The sequence below is a fragment of the Micropterus salmoides genome, unplaced genomic scaffold, assembly GCF_014851395.1.
Source record: "Micropterus salmoides isolate LMB-PRFRI ecotype aquatic unplaced genomic scaffold, ASM1485139v1 Ms_hic_scaffold_10, whole genome shotgun sequence".
Classification (NCBI taxonomy): domain Eukaryota; kingdom Metazoa; phylum Chordata; class Actinopteri; order Centrarchiformes; family Centrarchidae; genus Micropterus; species Micropterus salmoides.
In genome coordinates, this window is record NW_024040041.1 from 6547163 (window position 1) to 6563027 (window position 15865).

General features: G+C 40.8%; 1 protein-coding gene across 2 annotated transcripts in view; it reads left to right on the forward strand.

Moving 5' to 3' along the window:
• Positions 1 to 15865, forward strand: part of cpt1a2b (carnitine palmitoyltransferase 1A2b) — a 54169-nt gene that overhangs the window by 18700 nt on the left and 19604 nt on the right. For both annotated transcript variants that reach the window (XR_005440520.1, XM_038692621.1), the window contains exons 7-13: positions 1170 to 1247; positions 1472 to 1579; positions 2969 to 3056; positions 7431 to 7626; positions 11837 to 12025; positions 13829 to 13934; positions 14459 to 14575. Coding sequence is in view for 1 of the 2 variants with exons in the window: in XM_038692621.1 (XP_038548549.1) it covers positions 1170 to 1247; positions 1472 to 1579; positions 2969 to 3056; positions 7431 to 7626; positions 11837 to 12025; positions 13829 to 13934; positions 14459 to 14575 (882 nt within the window). In the remaining variant the exon portion in view is untranslated. The remainder of the gene's footprint in view (positions 1 to 1169; positions 1248 to 1471; positions 1580 to 2968; positions 3057 to 7430; positions 7627 to 11836; positions 12026 to 13828; positions 13935 to 14458; positions 14576 to 15865) is intronic.

A 15865-nucleotide genomic window follows, 5' to 3' on the forward strand; every position in this document is an offset into this window, starting at 1 on the left:
TTAGAAAATTCAGTAAATACCTTTTTCAGTCTAGGCTTTATTGTTCTACTAATACAACTGAAATCCAGTGAGCGCACACCATGGAACGGGTGTTCGCGTTGGAAAGCAGCCTGCGTCTGCCTTTCACTAACGTTAACATTACACAACATTTACGTTGATTGAAAATGTATTTAGGCCTAGTTCACGTGTACATGGGTATTTTGTCCTTCATTTAAAAAGAAAACTACATACGCTATCAAGCACTGTCAAGAGCGTGCCAGGCCACCAGGTGGTAATATAACCCCATTTGACATCGAACACAGCAGATAAAGGCAGGGACTGTGGACAGGACCTTAGTCTACAGTAGACTACACTGTAACATCTAAGTCAGATGATATCTGGATTGATTCTGACAGTATTCTGTTGTTGAAAAGAGCATTGCTTTTGATGGAAATTGGCCAGTTTCTTTTCCCTAATTCACATTGGTTGCCATTTTGTTTTGTAGCGGTGTCCGACGGTGAATTAATGAAACAGAATATCGCCGATGAATCTAATCTTGGCTTTCACTCAGCAGCTACCAGGTGGTGTTTTATTCAGCAAACCATCATTTTTGACATGCACAGAGAGAGGAAAATAAACAAAACAGTCCTGTTGGGCTTTATGCATAACTTACAGCTTCCTCTATATGTACTGTAGGTTTACCCTGCTTCAACAACAGGCTTCTCCCAAATTTTTCTTTGCGTTGTACAGACTATGTTCATCGTTGCTTTAGGAATAATCAGATTGTATTTGCTGCCCGTGTGAGTGTAAAGCAAGTGGTTTAGTTTGCTGCATGTCCATAATAAAAGATACAGGTGACAATAGTAGGCTAGGCAGCAAGCGTGATATTTAAGTGATCTTATCAATACCTTCCTGTAGATTTGAAAATAATTGTAGTTTATTTTTGAAATGGCTAAATAACAGATGCTCAACAAGCAACGCAAATTGCATTTCCTTGAAATAACCTGGTTTATAGTGACTGTTTCTAACTTATAAACATAACTTTTTTTCCTTGTGGTTTTTTTTCAATGTTTTCTATTTGAAACACTCACTCCTTAAGTGTGCAGGAAATGTATTGTTTTTTTTTTTCTTTGTCCTGTTTGTTCCAAACGAACAGAAATGCAACTTTTAATGTCCTGTTTTGATTCCAGGTGAGCGACTGGTGGGAGGAATACATCTACCTGAGAAGCCGAGGTCCCTTAATGGTCAACAGTAACTACTATGGCATGGTAACCAGCTGCATTTTGACAGCATTACTATTACAAAAGATTAAATAAAATTATGTTACCTACCTTTACCTCTTGTCTTTCCTTCTCTGTACTCACTACTTTACTGAGACTACCTGTCCTTCCTCAACCTGTTTTAACGAGATAGATAAGAGAAATGTATTGCATTTTACTCTTTAGAGTCTGTTTTTGTTTTAATTTTAATGTCCTGTGTGCATGTTCTCCAGGACTTTCTGTATGTGACCCCAACCCCGGTGCAGGCAGCCAGGGCAGGCAACACCATCACTGCCCTGCTTCTCTACCGCCGCAAGGTCAACCGGGAGGAACTCAAACCGGTAAGACTCACTGGCTCATTTGTTTGATTTGTGTTGCTGCATGCATGGTTTTTGGAGTCTGGAATGAGACCATGTTGCTAAAATGGGGTCAGAGCATGTGAGCAGGAGTCCAAGTGAAAAATAAGTCCCTATAGGCAAGTCATGCCACTCAGCAGCCATCTTGGTAACGCCTCCTCTGCGAAACTATCAAGATCAGGCTCTGAATGAATGGGGAGAGAGCCAGAACTGCACTTTTACTGGTCATCGGAGCATAAAACTATGTGAATAGAATCAGAAGTAAAATCTAAAAAATATCGCTGAAAAAGTTGAACAACTTTGCCCCAAAAAAAGGTTTAAAAAGCGTCAGTGGAACCACACTTTGGCTGTTAAAAGGAGACTATTGGCTTTCTAGTGGGAGGGGCAGGATAACTGCCATCTTTACTGTTACAGGTTTTCCCAGTAGTTTTATTGAGGATGTGATTGAGGGTTGTGTCTCCTCTATAAAACGTCTCTGACAATAAGCCCCATGAGTGCAGATGTTGCATAAGGATCTGAACTACACATCTCCCACAGGGCAAAGTTTGTTACATAGCTGAGTATTCATTTAATGAGACCTCGTGTTTTGGTTGGATTAAACATTAATTTATTACATTCCTCAACCAGAAGGCCAGGCCTGTATTTTATTTTTTTTAATATGTGACAACAAACTAGGGTTGGGCAATGTCCTCCATGAAACAACGGGATGGATGATGTCAACGTCTATCGGCCCAACCTACAACAAACACCTTTCTGCTGCTAATTTTTCAAACCAGACTTTGAGACAACAGAGGACATTATAGAATTAGAGCTGCCTCCATCTGTGAACATCTAAACAGACCAACTTTGGTCTAATTAGCATACCTGCTTACCATCAACATGTTAGCATACTGACATGACCGCAAAGCACAGCTGTTCCTATAGATGGCCTTACAGAGCAGTTAGCATGGCTGTAGACTGTTGGTCGTGTTTAGCTATACGTTTTGATGAGCTGTAACTTCATTTCTTCATTTAGTTTCATTTCAGCATGCTTTATTGGCATAAATGTCATGAAATTTGTATTCCTAAATTATCCACTAAAACCGTGAAAACCAAGCTAATATAAATTCTTTCATTTAAAATGATAAGAAATAGAAAAAACACTAGTTAAACAAGATCAGGTAAATATTACAAACTATACATGTATAAAATGTAAAAAAAATAAAATAAAATAATAATCCTACCTACAAAAAACTAAAGGTATATTCTGAACGTGTAGCCTGCTGACATGCTTGTATATGCAAGTATAACTGTAAAATACTGCCAGCGTTAATATGAGAGGACGTTACATTAAACTATAAATATTCATAGTGGGTTTGTGTGTCTCTGTGTCAGAGTCGTGTTCCAGGTACTGTCATCCCTCTGTGTGCCGCTCAGTGTGAGAGGATGTTCAACACAACTCGCACACCAGGAGCTGAGACCGGTAAAACACGCACACACTCCACTGCAGATGTATCCCATAGTTTAATGTTTTTTAAATGGAGTTTTGTAAGCTGATGTTTGTACACTGAGCTAGTGTTTCTAGTATTAAAGGAGATCTCATCTAAATATTAAAAACAACGCAGTAGGCTTAAGAGGAAGGATTTAAATCCAAATGTGTGTGGATGTTGCGCAAGGGTCTGAAATGTCTGTCCCGTCACATTTTTACAGTGCTTTCTTACAGGGCAGACGCTTTGTAGCTTGCTCTTGCCTCTCCTTGCTTAAACTCTTTTTTTTTTTTTTTTTTTTTTTTTTTTTTTCCTGCTAGAAATCAGCAGCTCTTGGATACTTTTATATCACTGGGACTGTCAGATAAAGTAGGCTCTTGCCATACCTTTTTATGATCTTTTTATGAGCACTAGCCTGTACTGCAGTGACTGGAGCTATAGCTAATGCTAATTGGCAACAAGATGCCCTCCTTCTCCACAGATGACTTCTACAAACGTCTACCGAAAATTACTGTGCTGGAAACACAGATCCACAGGTTAGAAGTGAATGTAAATGCTCCGTACTTGTATAGCGCCTTTCTAGTCTTTTCGACCACTCAAAGCGCTTTTACACTACATCTGCATTCACCAGTCACACACATTCATACACTGAGCCTAAGTGCTCAAACAGAAACTAACATTCACACTCACTCATACACTGGCGGAATAGCCGCCGACCTTCCGATTAACGGCCAACCCGCTCTAAGAAGCAGGAGGCCTGTGTACTGGGTAATAAATCTGAAAGTGGGAGTCCTCCCTGGAACGCTCTTGGTGCAAAGCCTTATAGTAAATAATTTCCTGGGGAAATGGGAGGATGAGTAACGGGCAGAACACAATGCCCTGAGATTTGTGATGCGACTGGCTGGCCTGCATTATCATCCAGGCCTCTTCAACCCCTGTTCTTGGTAGGACACAGCCGTGGACAGCTGCGAAAGGGAGAGTTAGCAACAAACCTCCCCAACAACCGAGTGTGCAAGAGCAGAACAGATTTTCACCATAATTGCAGGACCCTGGATCGCCGTCTGATGACCTGGATAACCTCCCGTCCTCACACAGAAGGGTAAGGACTGAGAGTAAATCAGAAAGTTATGGCTGCAGGGAAAGCTAATGACTGGGCCTCACCGCAGACATATTTTTAAGGCAGATGGACTTTGCCTTAACAAGTCAGGAGTAAAATTGTTCAGCTCCAACCTGTTTTACTTTCTGCGTCACTCATCTGTTCCCTCTGCCAAGGACAAGAGGAATCTAAATAAGAAGACATAACACAACAAACCAGAAACCTTGAAGGAGAGCCACCTCAACCTCCCTCACTGAAAACCAACAGTGAGGATTCACCATCTTTACGCCCCCAATCCCCACCTTCAGACACACTTTCTCCCCTCTCCCCCCTGTTGGACTGATCACATGGAAGACCTTCCCTCGCTCCACTCCCATTTTCTCTACTCTAAACCCCCCTCACCGTCCACCTCCACAACTGGTTCCAAGTCCTCCAGGTTTGACACATGTCACAAATACAGCGCACAACCCGCCTTCCCGCTCCGCAATGACGAAAAAGCCCAGTAAGCTCTGTCTGATATGTGCTGGGTCCAGGCTACAAGGAAAATGGCACTCATGACTCTTCCCAGGACAAGCCGGGGCCCAGTGTGCTGGTAGTCTTCTCCATCCCTGTCTTGATAGGTAACAGAAAAAGCATGGTGAATGTGTTAAAAAACAGGAAGCACTCAACAGATCCTGCAAATTTAGTATTAATTCCTTGTCAGCCGCAGCCTGTCGAAAAAAGTGGGCCAGATAATGTTTTAAACACACTAAAATTAGCTTTGTTAAACGTTAGTCACTGAAAACACTAGAGTAATATTTATTGAGGCTTTCTCCTCAACACCTGCCCTCTCACAGGTCTCAGTCAATGAGCTTGTAGATAATTTCAGTTCTAAAATTACAAATGTTATTGATGCCATTGCACCAGCCAAGGATGAAGGTGGTCTCTGGTAAGAGAAGATCTCCATGGAGAAATGCCACGCTGGTTAGAACTCAAAAAAGAGAGTGTCGAAAAGCTGAACGCAGGTGGCGGAAAACAAATCTCCAGGTTCATTATGACATCTATAAAGAGAGACTTCGCATTTATAATTTAGAGCTGAGAAATGCAAGGCGGTCCTTCTTCTCTGACATCATCACCAAAAACACTAATAATGCACGTGCCCTGTTTGCTACTGTCAACAGGCTTAACCAACCCTCCTCTGTCTGTAGCCTCTGACCTTCTATCCACCAGGGCCTGCAATGATTTTGCCTCCTCCTTCACAGAAAAAAATCAAACAATTAGACAAGCAATCAGATCCTCCATGTCAGTAACAGGATATGTCTTGTCCCTGTGTTCACTTAAAAACAATTCATATAGCATGAGACAATTTGATTCTATTAACCATAAAAACCTGGAGGACATAATACAACATCTGAAATCCTCCTCATGCTGCCTTGATATTCTGCAAACAGGTATTTTCAAAAATGTTTCTAAATGCATGGCAGATCTACTTCAAATTGTCAACATGTCTCTCCTCTCAGGTTTTTTCCCACAGGCCCTGAAAACTGCAGTCATTAAGCCACTCTTAAAAAAGAGAAATCTAGACGGTTCACTAATGAGCAATTATAGGCCGATATGAAATCTCCCATTTTTAAGTAAAATCATTGAAAAGGCTGTTTTTCAACAGCTTAGTGCTTTCTTGGCACTAAATAACTGTTTTGATGCCACAGCTAACAATGTCACATTAACAGCTCTTGTTAAGGTCTTCAATGACAGTGGCAGAATTTCAGTGTTAGTATTATTGGATCTCAGTGCTGCATTCGACACGGTCGACCACAACATATTACTAGACAGACTTGAAAACTGGGTTGGACTTTCTGCCACAGTACTAAACTGGTTTGAATCCTACTTAAAGGACAGGGACTACTTTGTGTCTATAGGTAATCATACATCTGAGCTGACAAAAATGACATGTGGAGTTCCCCAAGGCTCCATTCTGGGACCTCCTTTTGTTTAACATTTACATGCTTCCACTGGCTCAGATTATGAGTAACAACTAAATATGTTACCATAATTATGCAGATGATACACAGATTTACATAACCATTTCACCAGGGGACTATGATCCCATACGGGTGCTGAGTAACTGTATTGAGCTGGTCAACTATTGGATGTGCCAGAATCTTCTTCAGTTAAACAAGGATAAAACTGAAGTTATTGTTTTTGGAGCCAGGGAGGAACAATTGCAAGTCAGCGCTCGACTTCAATCTGTAACGCTAAGAACCACAAATCAAGCCAGAAATCTTGGTGTGGTCATGGACTCGGACCTTTGAGGAGCCATATTAAGACAAACACAAAGTCAGCCTATTCTTACCTGAAGAATATATCAAGGATTAAAGGACTTATGTCTCAGCAGGACCTGGAAAAGCTTATCCATGCATTTATCTTCAGTCGACTCGACTACTGTAACAGCGTCCTTACAGGGCTCCCTAAGAAATCCATCAGACAGCTGCAGCTGATTCAGAACGCTGCTGCTCGAGTCGTCACAAAGACCAAAAAAGTGGATCACATCACTCCAGCTCTGAGGTCTTTACATTGGCTTCCTGTATGTCAAAGAATTGATTTCAAAATCCTGCTGTATTTGGTTTAGTACCAAAATACATTTCTGACCTTCTGCTTCGTTATGAATCATCCAGACCTCTCAGGTCGTCTGGAATAGGTCTGCTTTCTGTCCCCAGAGTCAAAACTAAACAAAGAGAAGCAGCATTCAGTTATTATGCTCCCTATATCTGGAACAAACTCCCAGATAACTGCAGGTCTGCTGAAACTGTCAGTTCTTTCAAATTAAGACTGAAGACTTTTCTTTTTACCATTGATTTTAATTAAATATTTAAGATTTTTCTTATTGATAACTTACACTGCACTGTAACTCTTTTAACCCTGATTGTAACACTGTAACTTTTATATTTTGTTGCTTTTAAACTTTTACATATTTCCCTATTGCCTTTATGTTTTATGTAAAGCACTTTGAATTACCTTGTTGTTGTGCTATACAAATAAACGTTCCTTGCCTCGCCTAAACACAGAATAGAGAAAATATTTGTTGGTATATACTTGGTTGCTGCACAACTTCTCACTCAATTCATAATTTCATGAGATCTCCTCACACCCCTAATTATACTACAAATATATAAATGTAACCAGTAGACCCAAACGAGAAAGTTAGCAAGCTTAAAATGTGTTACTGTTCGAGCAGATGAGGCAGATGATATAAGTAAATGAGGAGGCAATGGAATAATCCTCTCTTCCTCCACAGATGTGCTACAGCACTGGCAAGACAGTGAGTTTGTGGCGGTGTACCACAGGGGGCGCTATTTCCGGCTGTGGGTGTACTGGGCTGGCCGGCTGCTGTCTCCCAGGGAGATTGAGTTCCAGATCCAGAGAATCCTGGATGATACTTCAGCCCCCCTACCTGGAGAGGACAAATTAGGAGCTCTCACTGCTGGAGACAGGTAGGAGCAAAGGGGTGGGCGTATGCTCTGGCGTGGTATGTTGGAGTGTGTCATGGAGTTGCATTGTGCCTCTAAAGTGCGATTTATACCTCTGCATCTAATTGAAGGTGTGCCCGACGTGCACCTCCTCAAATGCCGACTGTAAGAACTGTGATTGGTAGGCTGGGTATCCTCGCTATGCCTCCGAGCCAACAGTAACGTAGACTCACGGTATTCTGGACACTTGACCTTTTCCCGTAAATTCTATAAACAAACACTTCTAGGTCATGACATCTATAAATATCAGTATCATCTTTGCCTCCTCCTCTTTCGATTCCGACCACCCCTTTGTTTCCAGAGCCAGTCGTTACAAAGAAATCAACGTGAGTTTCTAACGTACACCAATGACTGCTCAGAAAATGGCGGGGGGAGGGTTTTCCGGCAGGACAAAGGGAAGAGGGGAGAGGCACACTTCCGCAGCAAACGGCTCTTGATCGCCCACCAGAAAATGACAAAACATTCTTATTGTCTTATAGAATAATTATGAGTTACAATTTGCAAATATTTGGACTTTTAAGGGATATACACGTTCAATGACGCACTTTGTCCGACATGAATTTGAGCGGCAGCGGCGCATCACTGCATGCTCATTGATAAAACACGTTAATGTCTTCAGTGAACAACAAAAACAAAGAAATTTGCCTTACCATTCCAATACTTTTGGAGGGTACTGTAGACAGAAGAACTGTCTTCAGTTGTTTTTTCTTTAGAAGGTTGTCTGGTGATGTCTGATCTTGTGCACTTGGCAGCAACATGTTCTCCAGCTGTAAACGTCACCATGAGCGATGCGTCATTTATGATTGTCAAGTTAGGGCAAATCTGCGATGTGAATGGGGCCGTTGTGTAATTATCATAATTATTTGCTACTCTCAACGCCAAAATATATCAGCCAAGGGAGACTGTATAGAAAACTCATAACATGAAGTAACGTGGCTTTGACATGAAGCTTGCTCACTAACTTACTGAGACTTCATCACGTCGTCATCATCCAGAGGGCCACAAGGTTATGTGCCTCCCCTTCAGAAAAGCCAGGAAATAGTTATATGGATTAAACAAAGCCTTGATGCAAAGAATTTGCATTTTAATTCATTTGAATCATAGACAAATCAGCACTTAATTTTTCTATTTTTCTATTTATTTTGTTTGAGGAAAAGGAACTGAAAACAGATTTTACCTAATGTTACCTTGTTTTTGAAAAAAATTTGATCAGTTGTTTTGAATGTTCTGCCCTCAGATTTGTGAAGTTATCCACTATTTGGCATTATGTGTTTGTTCTAACCAGAAGTGTAAAACTAGTATTAACGGTGTGGTTTCTCAAACTTTCACTTAGGAGCAAAAATCAGCCTTTAAACTTAAAAGAAACAATGATTTTGTGATAATTATTGATATCCAATGATATGAAATGTTTTTATTGTGATAACATATTTGGTCATATCACACCAGCCCTTTTTCCACTTAAAGCATTGATTATAGGTGGTGGCAGATAATTTTACCAGAATGCAAGTGTTTAATGCACAATTTATTCAGGGGGAGGGCCCCCAGAGCCCCATATTGAATATTTCTTCAAAACGGTGTACCATTATTTTCTCGTCTTGTTCTTATGAACACAGGATCATAATTCCTCATGTTTTGTCAGCTAAGTGTATTGTCACACCCCTAATCTGAGCCACTATGTCCCCAGCGCTTTTCAATACAAAGTTATGCTCTTGCCCCTCCCCCTTGATCTTTGTCGTAATCCCAGAACGCATTTCAGGCACAGCAAATCTTCTTGCTTTAAGCCATGCAATCTAATGAAAGCGCAGGGGATGTTAATCCATAATTAAAATGGTTATAATTACAGAATGTTGCCTTTCTAATCAAACATTTTACATGAGTGGAAGGTTTTGTTCTCGCAACTGCATTCATAATGTTTTGTGAGTCGGACCTTGAGATGGGGCAGATAGCGGTTAAAAGTGATGCGCAATTCATGGTATCAGCGGCTGCAATCCATTCTTTGTGAATTCACCCCACTGTATCTTTATTTTTCTTCTCAATTTTGATTAACAATCAAAAGGATTTTTCAGTTGTTTTTTTTTAAGTCAAACTCTTCAATTTTGGATGTGAATATGCCTTAATATTTTTGGATAAATCAAAGGGATTGGATCCCTTCACCAATATCATAAAAACACATTGGCACATTATTGGCAAGTGAGTGAGAAGAACTGCAGTGTAACGGAGAAGTGAATGGGGGGGGAAGGGGGGGACAAAGCACAGGCAACACTACAACACTGTGTCTTATCACTGGGTGGCACCAAAGTACACAGCCCCCACCAAAATATTTATTCTGAGTGCTCTCTTGTAACTGCAGAAGTTCCCCTTGGTCTAGAAGCCCCCACCCCCCACGTTGGGAATCACTGCTAGTTCATTGTTAATGGAAGACCTAATCCCAGGATCAGTGACTTTGTAAACAAAAGTAAAACAAGTTCCTAGACAAACAGCATAGTAGTTTGTTTTACTGCATGTAAAAGGTTACTGCAGAGAACAAGGGAGTCTCAGGAAACCATTTAGAAGCCTATTATTGCACTTCTCTCACACTTGCTTTTTGACTCGTCAGCTAAATAGACGTCAGAGCTGGAGTTTGTGAAGATTGTAGTGATATTTTAGGAAGCCCATGCTAAATTCATTGTGATTGAGTGTACCTCTTCTCCAGAATGAAGACCCATTTACATACAACATAAATACATTTGTACAGGGGGGAAAAAAAGTTTTATATAGTGGCTTGTGTCTATGGCCAGGTGGGAGTGAAAAATGGGTTGAGGGGGGTCTCCAGGGTCATGTAATATGGTGAGTGTCATGCGAGTGATGGCTCTGTTGAGATCTGAGATGTTGGGGGGGTTAGAAGACTAGTAGAGTATTATCACTTGTTCCTTGCTTTTGTAAAGGAGTAACAGAAGAAGGGAAGTAACAGTGTGAGAGACCCGGGTTCAATCCACCACTGTGACCCATCCACCATTGTGTCCCTGAGCAAGACACTTAACCCCAAGTTGCTCCAGAGGCCTGTGACATAAATAGCAATTGTAAGTCGCTTTGGATAAAAGCGTCAGCTAAATGATCAAATGTAAATGAATAAAGATTTAGAATGAAAACGAGACAAGGTGGGAGCTGGATGTTGTAAGGGGACTTCTCTTGACATCACTTGGAAAATAAATTTCATAGATTTGGTGTCCATTGCGCAGTGGATCAACACTGAGTCACAATAAAAGTACCAAAAAAGCACTAAGGATGTCAGGGGATGGAAAGGAAAGGTGAACTCGTATCAGCAAAATAAGAGTGATGGGCTTCTGTAACGAGGAGAATAATGACTAGGAGAAGGAAATGAGGCTCTGTGCATGCTGGTGGACAAGACAGATAAGAAACCACTTAACTGTTTGCTTCAGCTTTCTGAAAAAACATAATTACATAAATGTATTGGTTATATTTGGAACACATCCGGTAGCCTGCCTCCTGTTTCTGAATTTCTGCTCGTCTTTAGGAGTGAACAGTGACACAAATGTTACCTCGGGTTTAACAACCTTTAAAAACCAGTGAGCAGCTGCCTCTGATCTAACTTGGACCCAGCATGTTTCCTGTGTATAAGTTCTCAAATGTGAAAATTTGAGCATGCAAATTAGCACTACTTTGTCACAAACCAGATGGTTGGAGTAATTGAAATTGACCTGGTGATGCTGCTGGATGAATATCAACATCACCCATGTAATCACAGCTCTCTGTAAACGGGATCATTTTGTTTTAACCACATTTCATGGGAATCCATCCAATACTCATCGAGACATGTCTCTAAAAACTAAATGTACCCTTCTTTTGCTGGCTCTAGAGGAAAATCAGGGGAACGCCATGGTCTGTGGGATTCATCATCTGGACACTACACAAACAGGCTTATTTGCTTGGCGCCGTTACCCAATATAAATAGTGTGCTTTGATCTCTGCACATGTGGCTGTTTCTCCTTGATCATAAAAGAATATCCATCTCCTTTCATTACTCTTATGTGCTCTTGAGACACTTTTCTTTGTAAAGAGCATTTGTAACTAATCTGTGTGTGCATATTGTCAATTTGTAATTACCGACGATTATCATAATATTGATCATGAGTCTGAAGGTTTTAATGTCTGTGTGTATCAACCACCTCCCCAGGATTCCTTGGTCTCAGATGAGGAAGCAGTACTTCAGCTCCGGCATCAACAAGCGATCGCTGGATGCCATCGAGAAGGCAGCCTTCTTTGTAACCTTGGATGATGAAGAGCAAGGCATGAGGGGAGAAGACCCTGCGGGAAACTTGGACCGCTACGCCAAGTCCCTGCTCCACGGCAAATGCTACGATAGGTGAGGAGGTGATCGATGGCCGTTGAGACACCGTTTGGGGTCTTGAGATCACAACCAGAGATGCATAAATTACAGATGAAGTCTTCCTCCAAAAGATTCCCCTTAAACGCCTTGGCAGAGTTGTGCAATGAATGGAGGAAGATTAGTTGAAGAAATATTGTGAGCTAAGTAAACTTAACAAAGCATGTTTACAGAGCCCAGCCAAGGAGACACCGTATCAGCATACAACATGAACAAGTCAAATGCCAACACCAGATCTAAAGAATAACTCCTGTCTGGCGACATTTATCCTGACATCCTATATTTATCCTAGAAATACAGAGATGTGTCCAGATAAGGTTATTGTTCACCCCCCTATAAATGTGTGAAGAGTCTATTGGTTCAAATCAAGACAGCGTGTCCTTCAAGTAGGGCTTGACGATATGACCTTGGTTAATTGAACATTTTACCTTGATTACCATTAATAATGAACGCAAGCGGCAGAAAGTGATGGGGAAAACAAGCGAGTAAGTTTTCAGTCTGCCACATGCAACTTTCTGCAACCAGCCAGTCTGTCTGATGTTTACATTCCAGTCCTACGTCATATTGGAATTTATGCCTACCCACGAGTTGCTCGTGGAGCCAGTCAGTTCTTGTCTTCAGTCTTTTAAGATTCACACAGAACACCGATAACTACTAGCCTGATGGCTAAACTGCTGTCTCTGTTTACTCCTTCAAAAGGACAGTTACATAAGGGAAATAACTTGAGCTGGAAGGTCAGTGAACACGTCGGGTCAGCAAAGGCGTCCACACTAGACCTGTTTTTAGCTTTCCCTGTCACATCATTTAAGGCCCCTAAGACATATTTTTAACAGATGTGAGATGAGATAATGCTATCATCGTCACACAAAGGTTTCACTTTTAGTTTAAAGCACTGCTGTGCATTTAAACAGCCTCACAGAGCCAATCAAGCAAGGCATTATCTGCCTACTCAGGTTATAGGAAACATTCTTGATCTCCTTTATCCCCTAGGCCAGTGTTAAATAACACATTTCTTAAAAGGCAATCTGTACAGCATATGATGCTCTATGTCTAGACACTCAACTCAGATAAGGGAAAAACTATCCAAACAAACTGCCTCTTGTGACTTTGTTTAGTCTGTCCAAATGGAGACCAAGCTCAAGCACACCTATTATACGTGACAGGATTTTCAAAGTTTATTTATATAGCACATTTACAGTCACTACTGCCCCAAAGTGCTGTACAGATACAGAGAACAGCATAAGATAAAAAGCGTAATAAATAGCCGAATGAAACCCTTCTAAAACAGAATATGCCAAAAACTATAAAAACAGACAACCGATAAAAACTATACTTAAAAACAACAACAATAAAATGTCACAGCTCAGCATGTGTTAAAAGCCAGTTTTTAAAAGTGATTTAAAGCTCTCAATAGTAGCTGCTCCAATGTTGAGAGGAAGAGAGTTCCAGAACTTAGGACCTGCTACTGAAAAAGCTCTGTCCCCTCTGGTTTTCAGTCTGGACCTTTTGTGGACGGTCTAAAAGCAGCTGGTCAGTGGACCTGAGTGCTCTGACTGGAGTGTGCAAAATCAGCATATCGGATAAATATGATGGTGCCAGCCCATTAAGAGATTTAAAAACAAACGATAAGATCTTAAAATCGATAGGCAGCCAGTGGAGAAAGGGGAGAGCAAGACAAAGACAACAAACAGACAAGAGGGAGAGCGTTACTCATTTACTCAAATCTCTGCTAATTTTCTTTTTGTTCTTGCTGCTTCCTCCTTTTCTCCTCTCAACCCCCAGGTGGTTTGATAAATCATTCTCCATTGTGATCTACAAGAATGGGAAGAATGGACTGAATGCAGAGCACTCCTGGGCTGATGCACCAACAGTGGCTCACCTTTGGGAGGTGTGTTGTGTCTGTTCATGGGCTTTTGTTGCTCTCACAAATGTAAAATTGCTGACCAGCATTTATCCCGCAGTCTGTTTTGTCATTAGTCAAGGAAGTGAAACAGTGGGGTATCACCACTTTGACTGACTTTCCAAGGAACTGCTGTGGTTAGAGAAGGATCACTAAAATAAAAATGCATTTATGATGACACTGTAATTGTCACCACAGCTGCTGCTACAGCTGTACATGGATATGGTAAAGATTCCAAGAAAACATCAAACAAAAAATAAAAACAACATCTGTGTTTCATGCAAATAGTGGAAAGAACATACAGTGTCTGAAGACTCTGTCTGTTTTTTTTTCAAGAACAAATGCCCACCAATTGTGTGGGTGCCTGAAGTATGATGGAAAATTAAGTGGTTTGCTGGCACCATGTGGGCCTGCTGAAGTGCTGATCGGGCGCTGAAGCTAAACCCTAAATGGGCTATTTTCTTGGCTGGGAGTGGAATTATTCTGAACCAATCCTTCACTTTTTTTTGCAGTACACCCTGGCCACAGATGCCTTCCAGCTGGGCTACACCGAGGACGGGCACTGTAAAGGTGAGGTGGACCGCTCACTACCCCAACCCCAGAGGCTCGCCTGGGACATCCCTTCAGAGGTACATACACCCTGCAAGAAGTGTGCGTCTATTTAAACATTTCGCCTTCATTCACTAATCTTCCCTGGTGTTATGGCCAGTTTTACCTGTACAAGCTGGCACATGCTGCTTGAGGATGTCGTGTAGCCAACGCACTCAAACAGTACATTTTGTTTTGTCTGATTCCCTTCACAGAGTTACATTCTTTAGTTTAGTAGCAGGTCCTCTTCAGACCATGCTGACTTTTGGGACTGTCCTGAGCAGTGTATTATGTAAGAGTGGCGGTAGAGATTAAAATTATATATATATATATATATATATATATATATATAGATATATATATAGATATAGATATAGATATATAGATATAGATATAGATATATAGATATAGATATAGATATAGATATAGATATAGATATAGATATATATAGATATATAGATAGCTAGCTAGCTAGCTAGCTTTGGGCTGAGAAGATGAATCACTTTTTGTTCTCCCGGAGGATGACATGCAGCTGCATCCTGCACACAGAACAATGACAACTTTCCTCTTGTCATTTTTTTTTCTGAGAAAGCCACATAATAAATAAAATAACTAGAAGCACGCCTTTATAAATCAGTCAAATCACTTTGCTTACAGACAGGTTTTTTTTAATTTCAGTTCCCATTCCATTTTATACATTATAATAAATCTTCACCTTGGACAATGATGGCAGGCCAGTGAGTAACAAGATTCTCAAATCAGACCAGAGTCGTAGCATTTTTTTCCTTCTAAGCTATTAAAAAAAACCTTGCTATTAAATGGTGATCTCTGCAGATGGTGCTAATGAATGTGGTTAGTGTTCAGTAATTTCCTGTCCATTAGCTGAAACCAGCCAACATTAATTTTATAATCAAGTCACAAAATAATTTATAAAGCTGAACCTTCCACAACAAAGCCATTGCTGTCAAGACAAAGCGGAGTAGAAATCTAGACCATATGAGCGTGAAACCTATCCAGCTGTGTCTCGTATCTTATCTTACTTTACTAAATTTCAAAGCGGTCATTATAAGTCAGGTCTGTGACCTTTACTTTTAAGATCAGTTGATACAATAGGCTTTCATGATGCAGCAGGTCAGCCATTTAGCAAGAATGCAAGTTTGTAATTTGATTAATAAAGTAACGTGAAATAGGTGTAGTGGTTAATCCCATTGTTAAGTTATGCTTAAAAATGCTCCAGTGTATTTTTCTTTGCACAAAGTGGCGGAGTTGAGGAGAACACTACTGGGACTGTTCCCAATGAACTTTTTACATGACACCAGGGAGGTGGACTT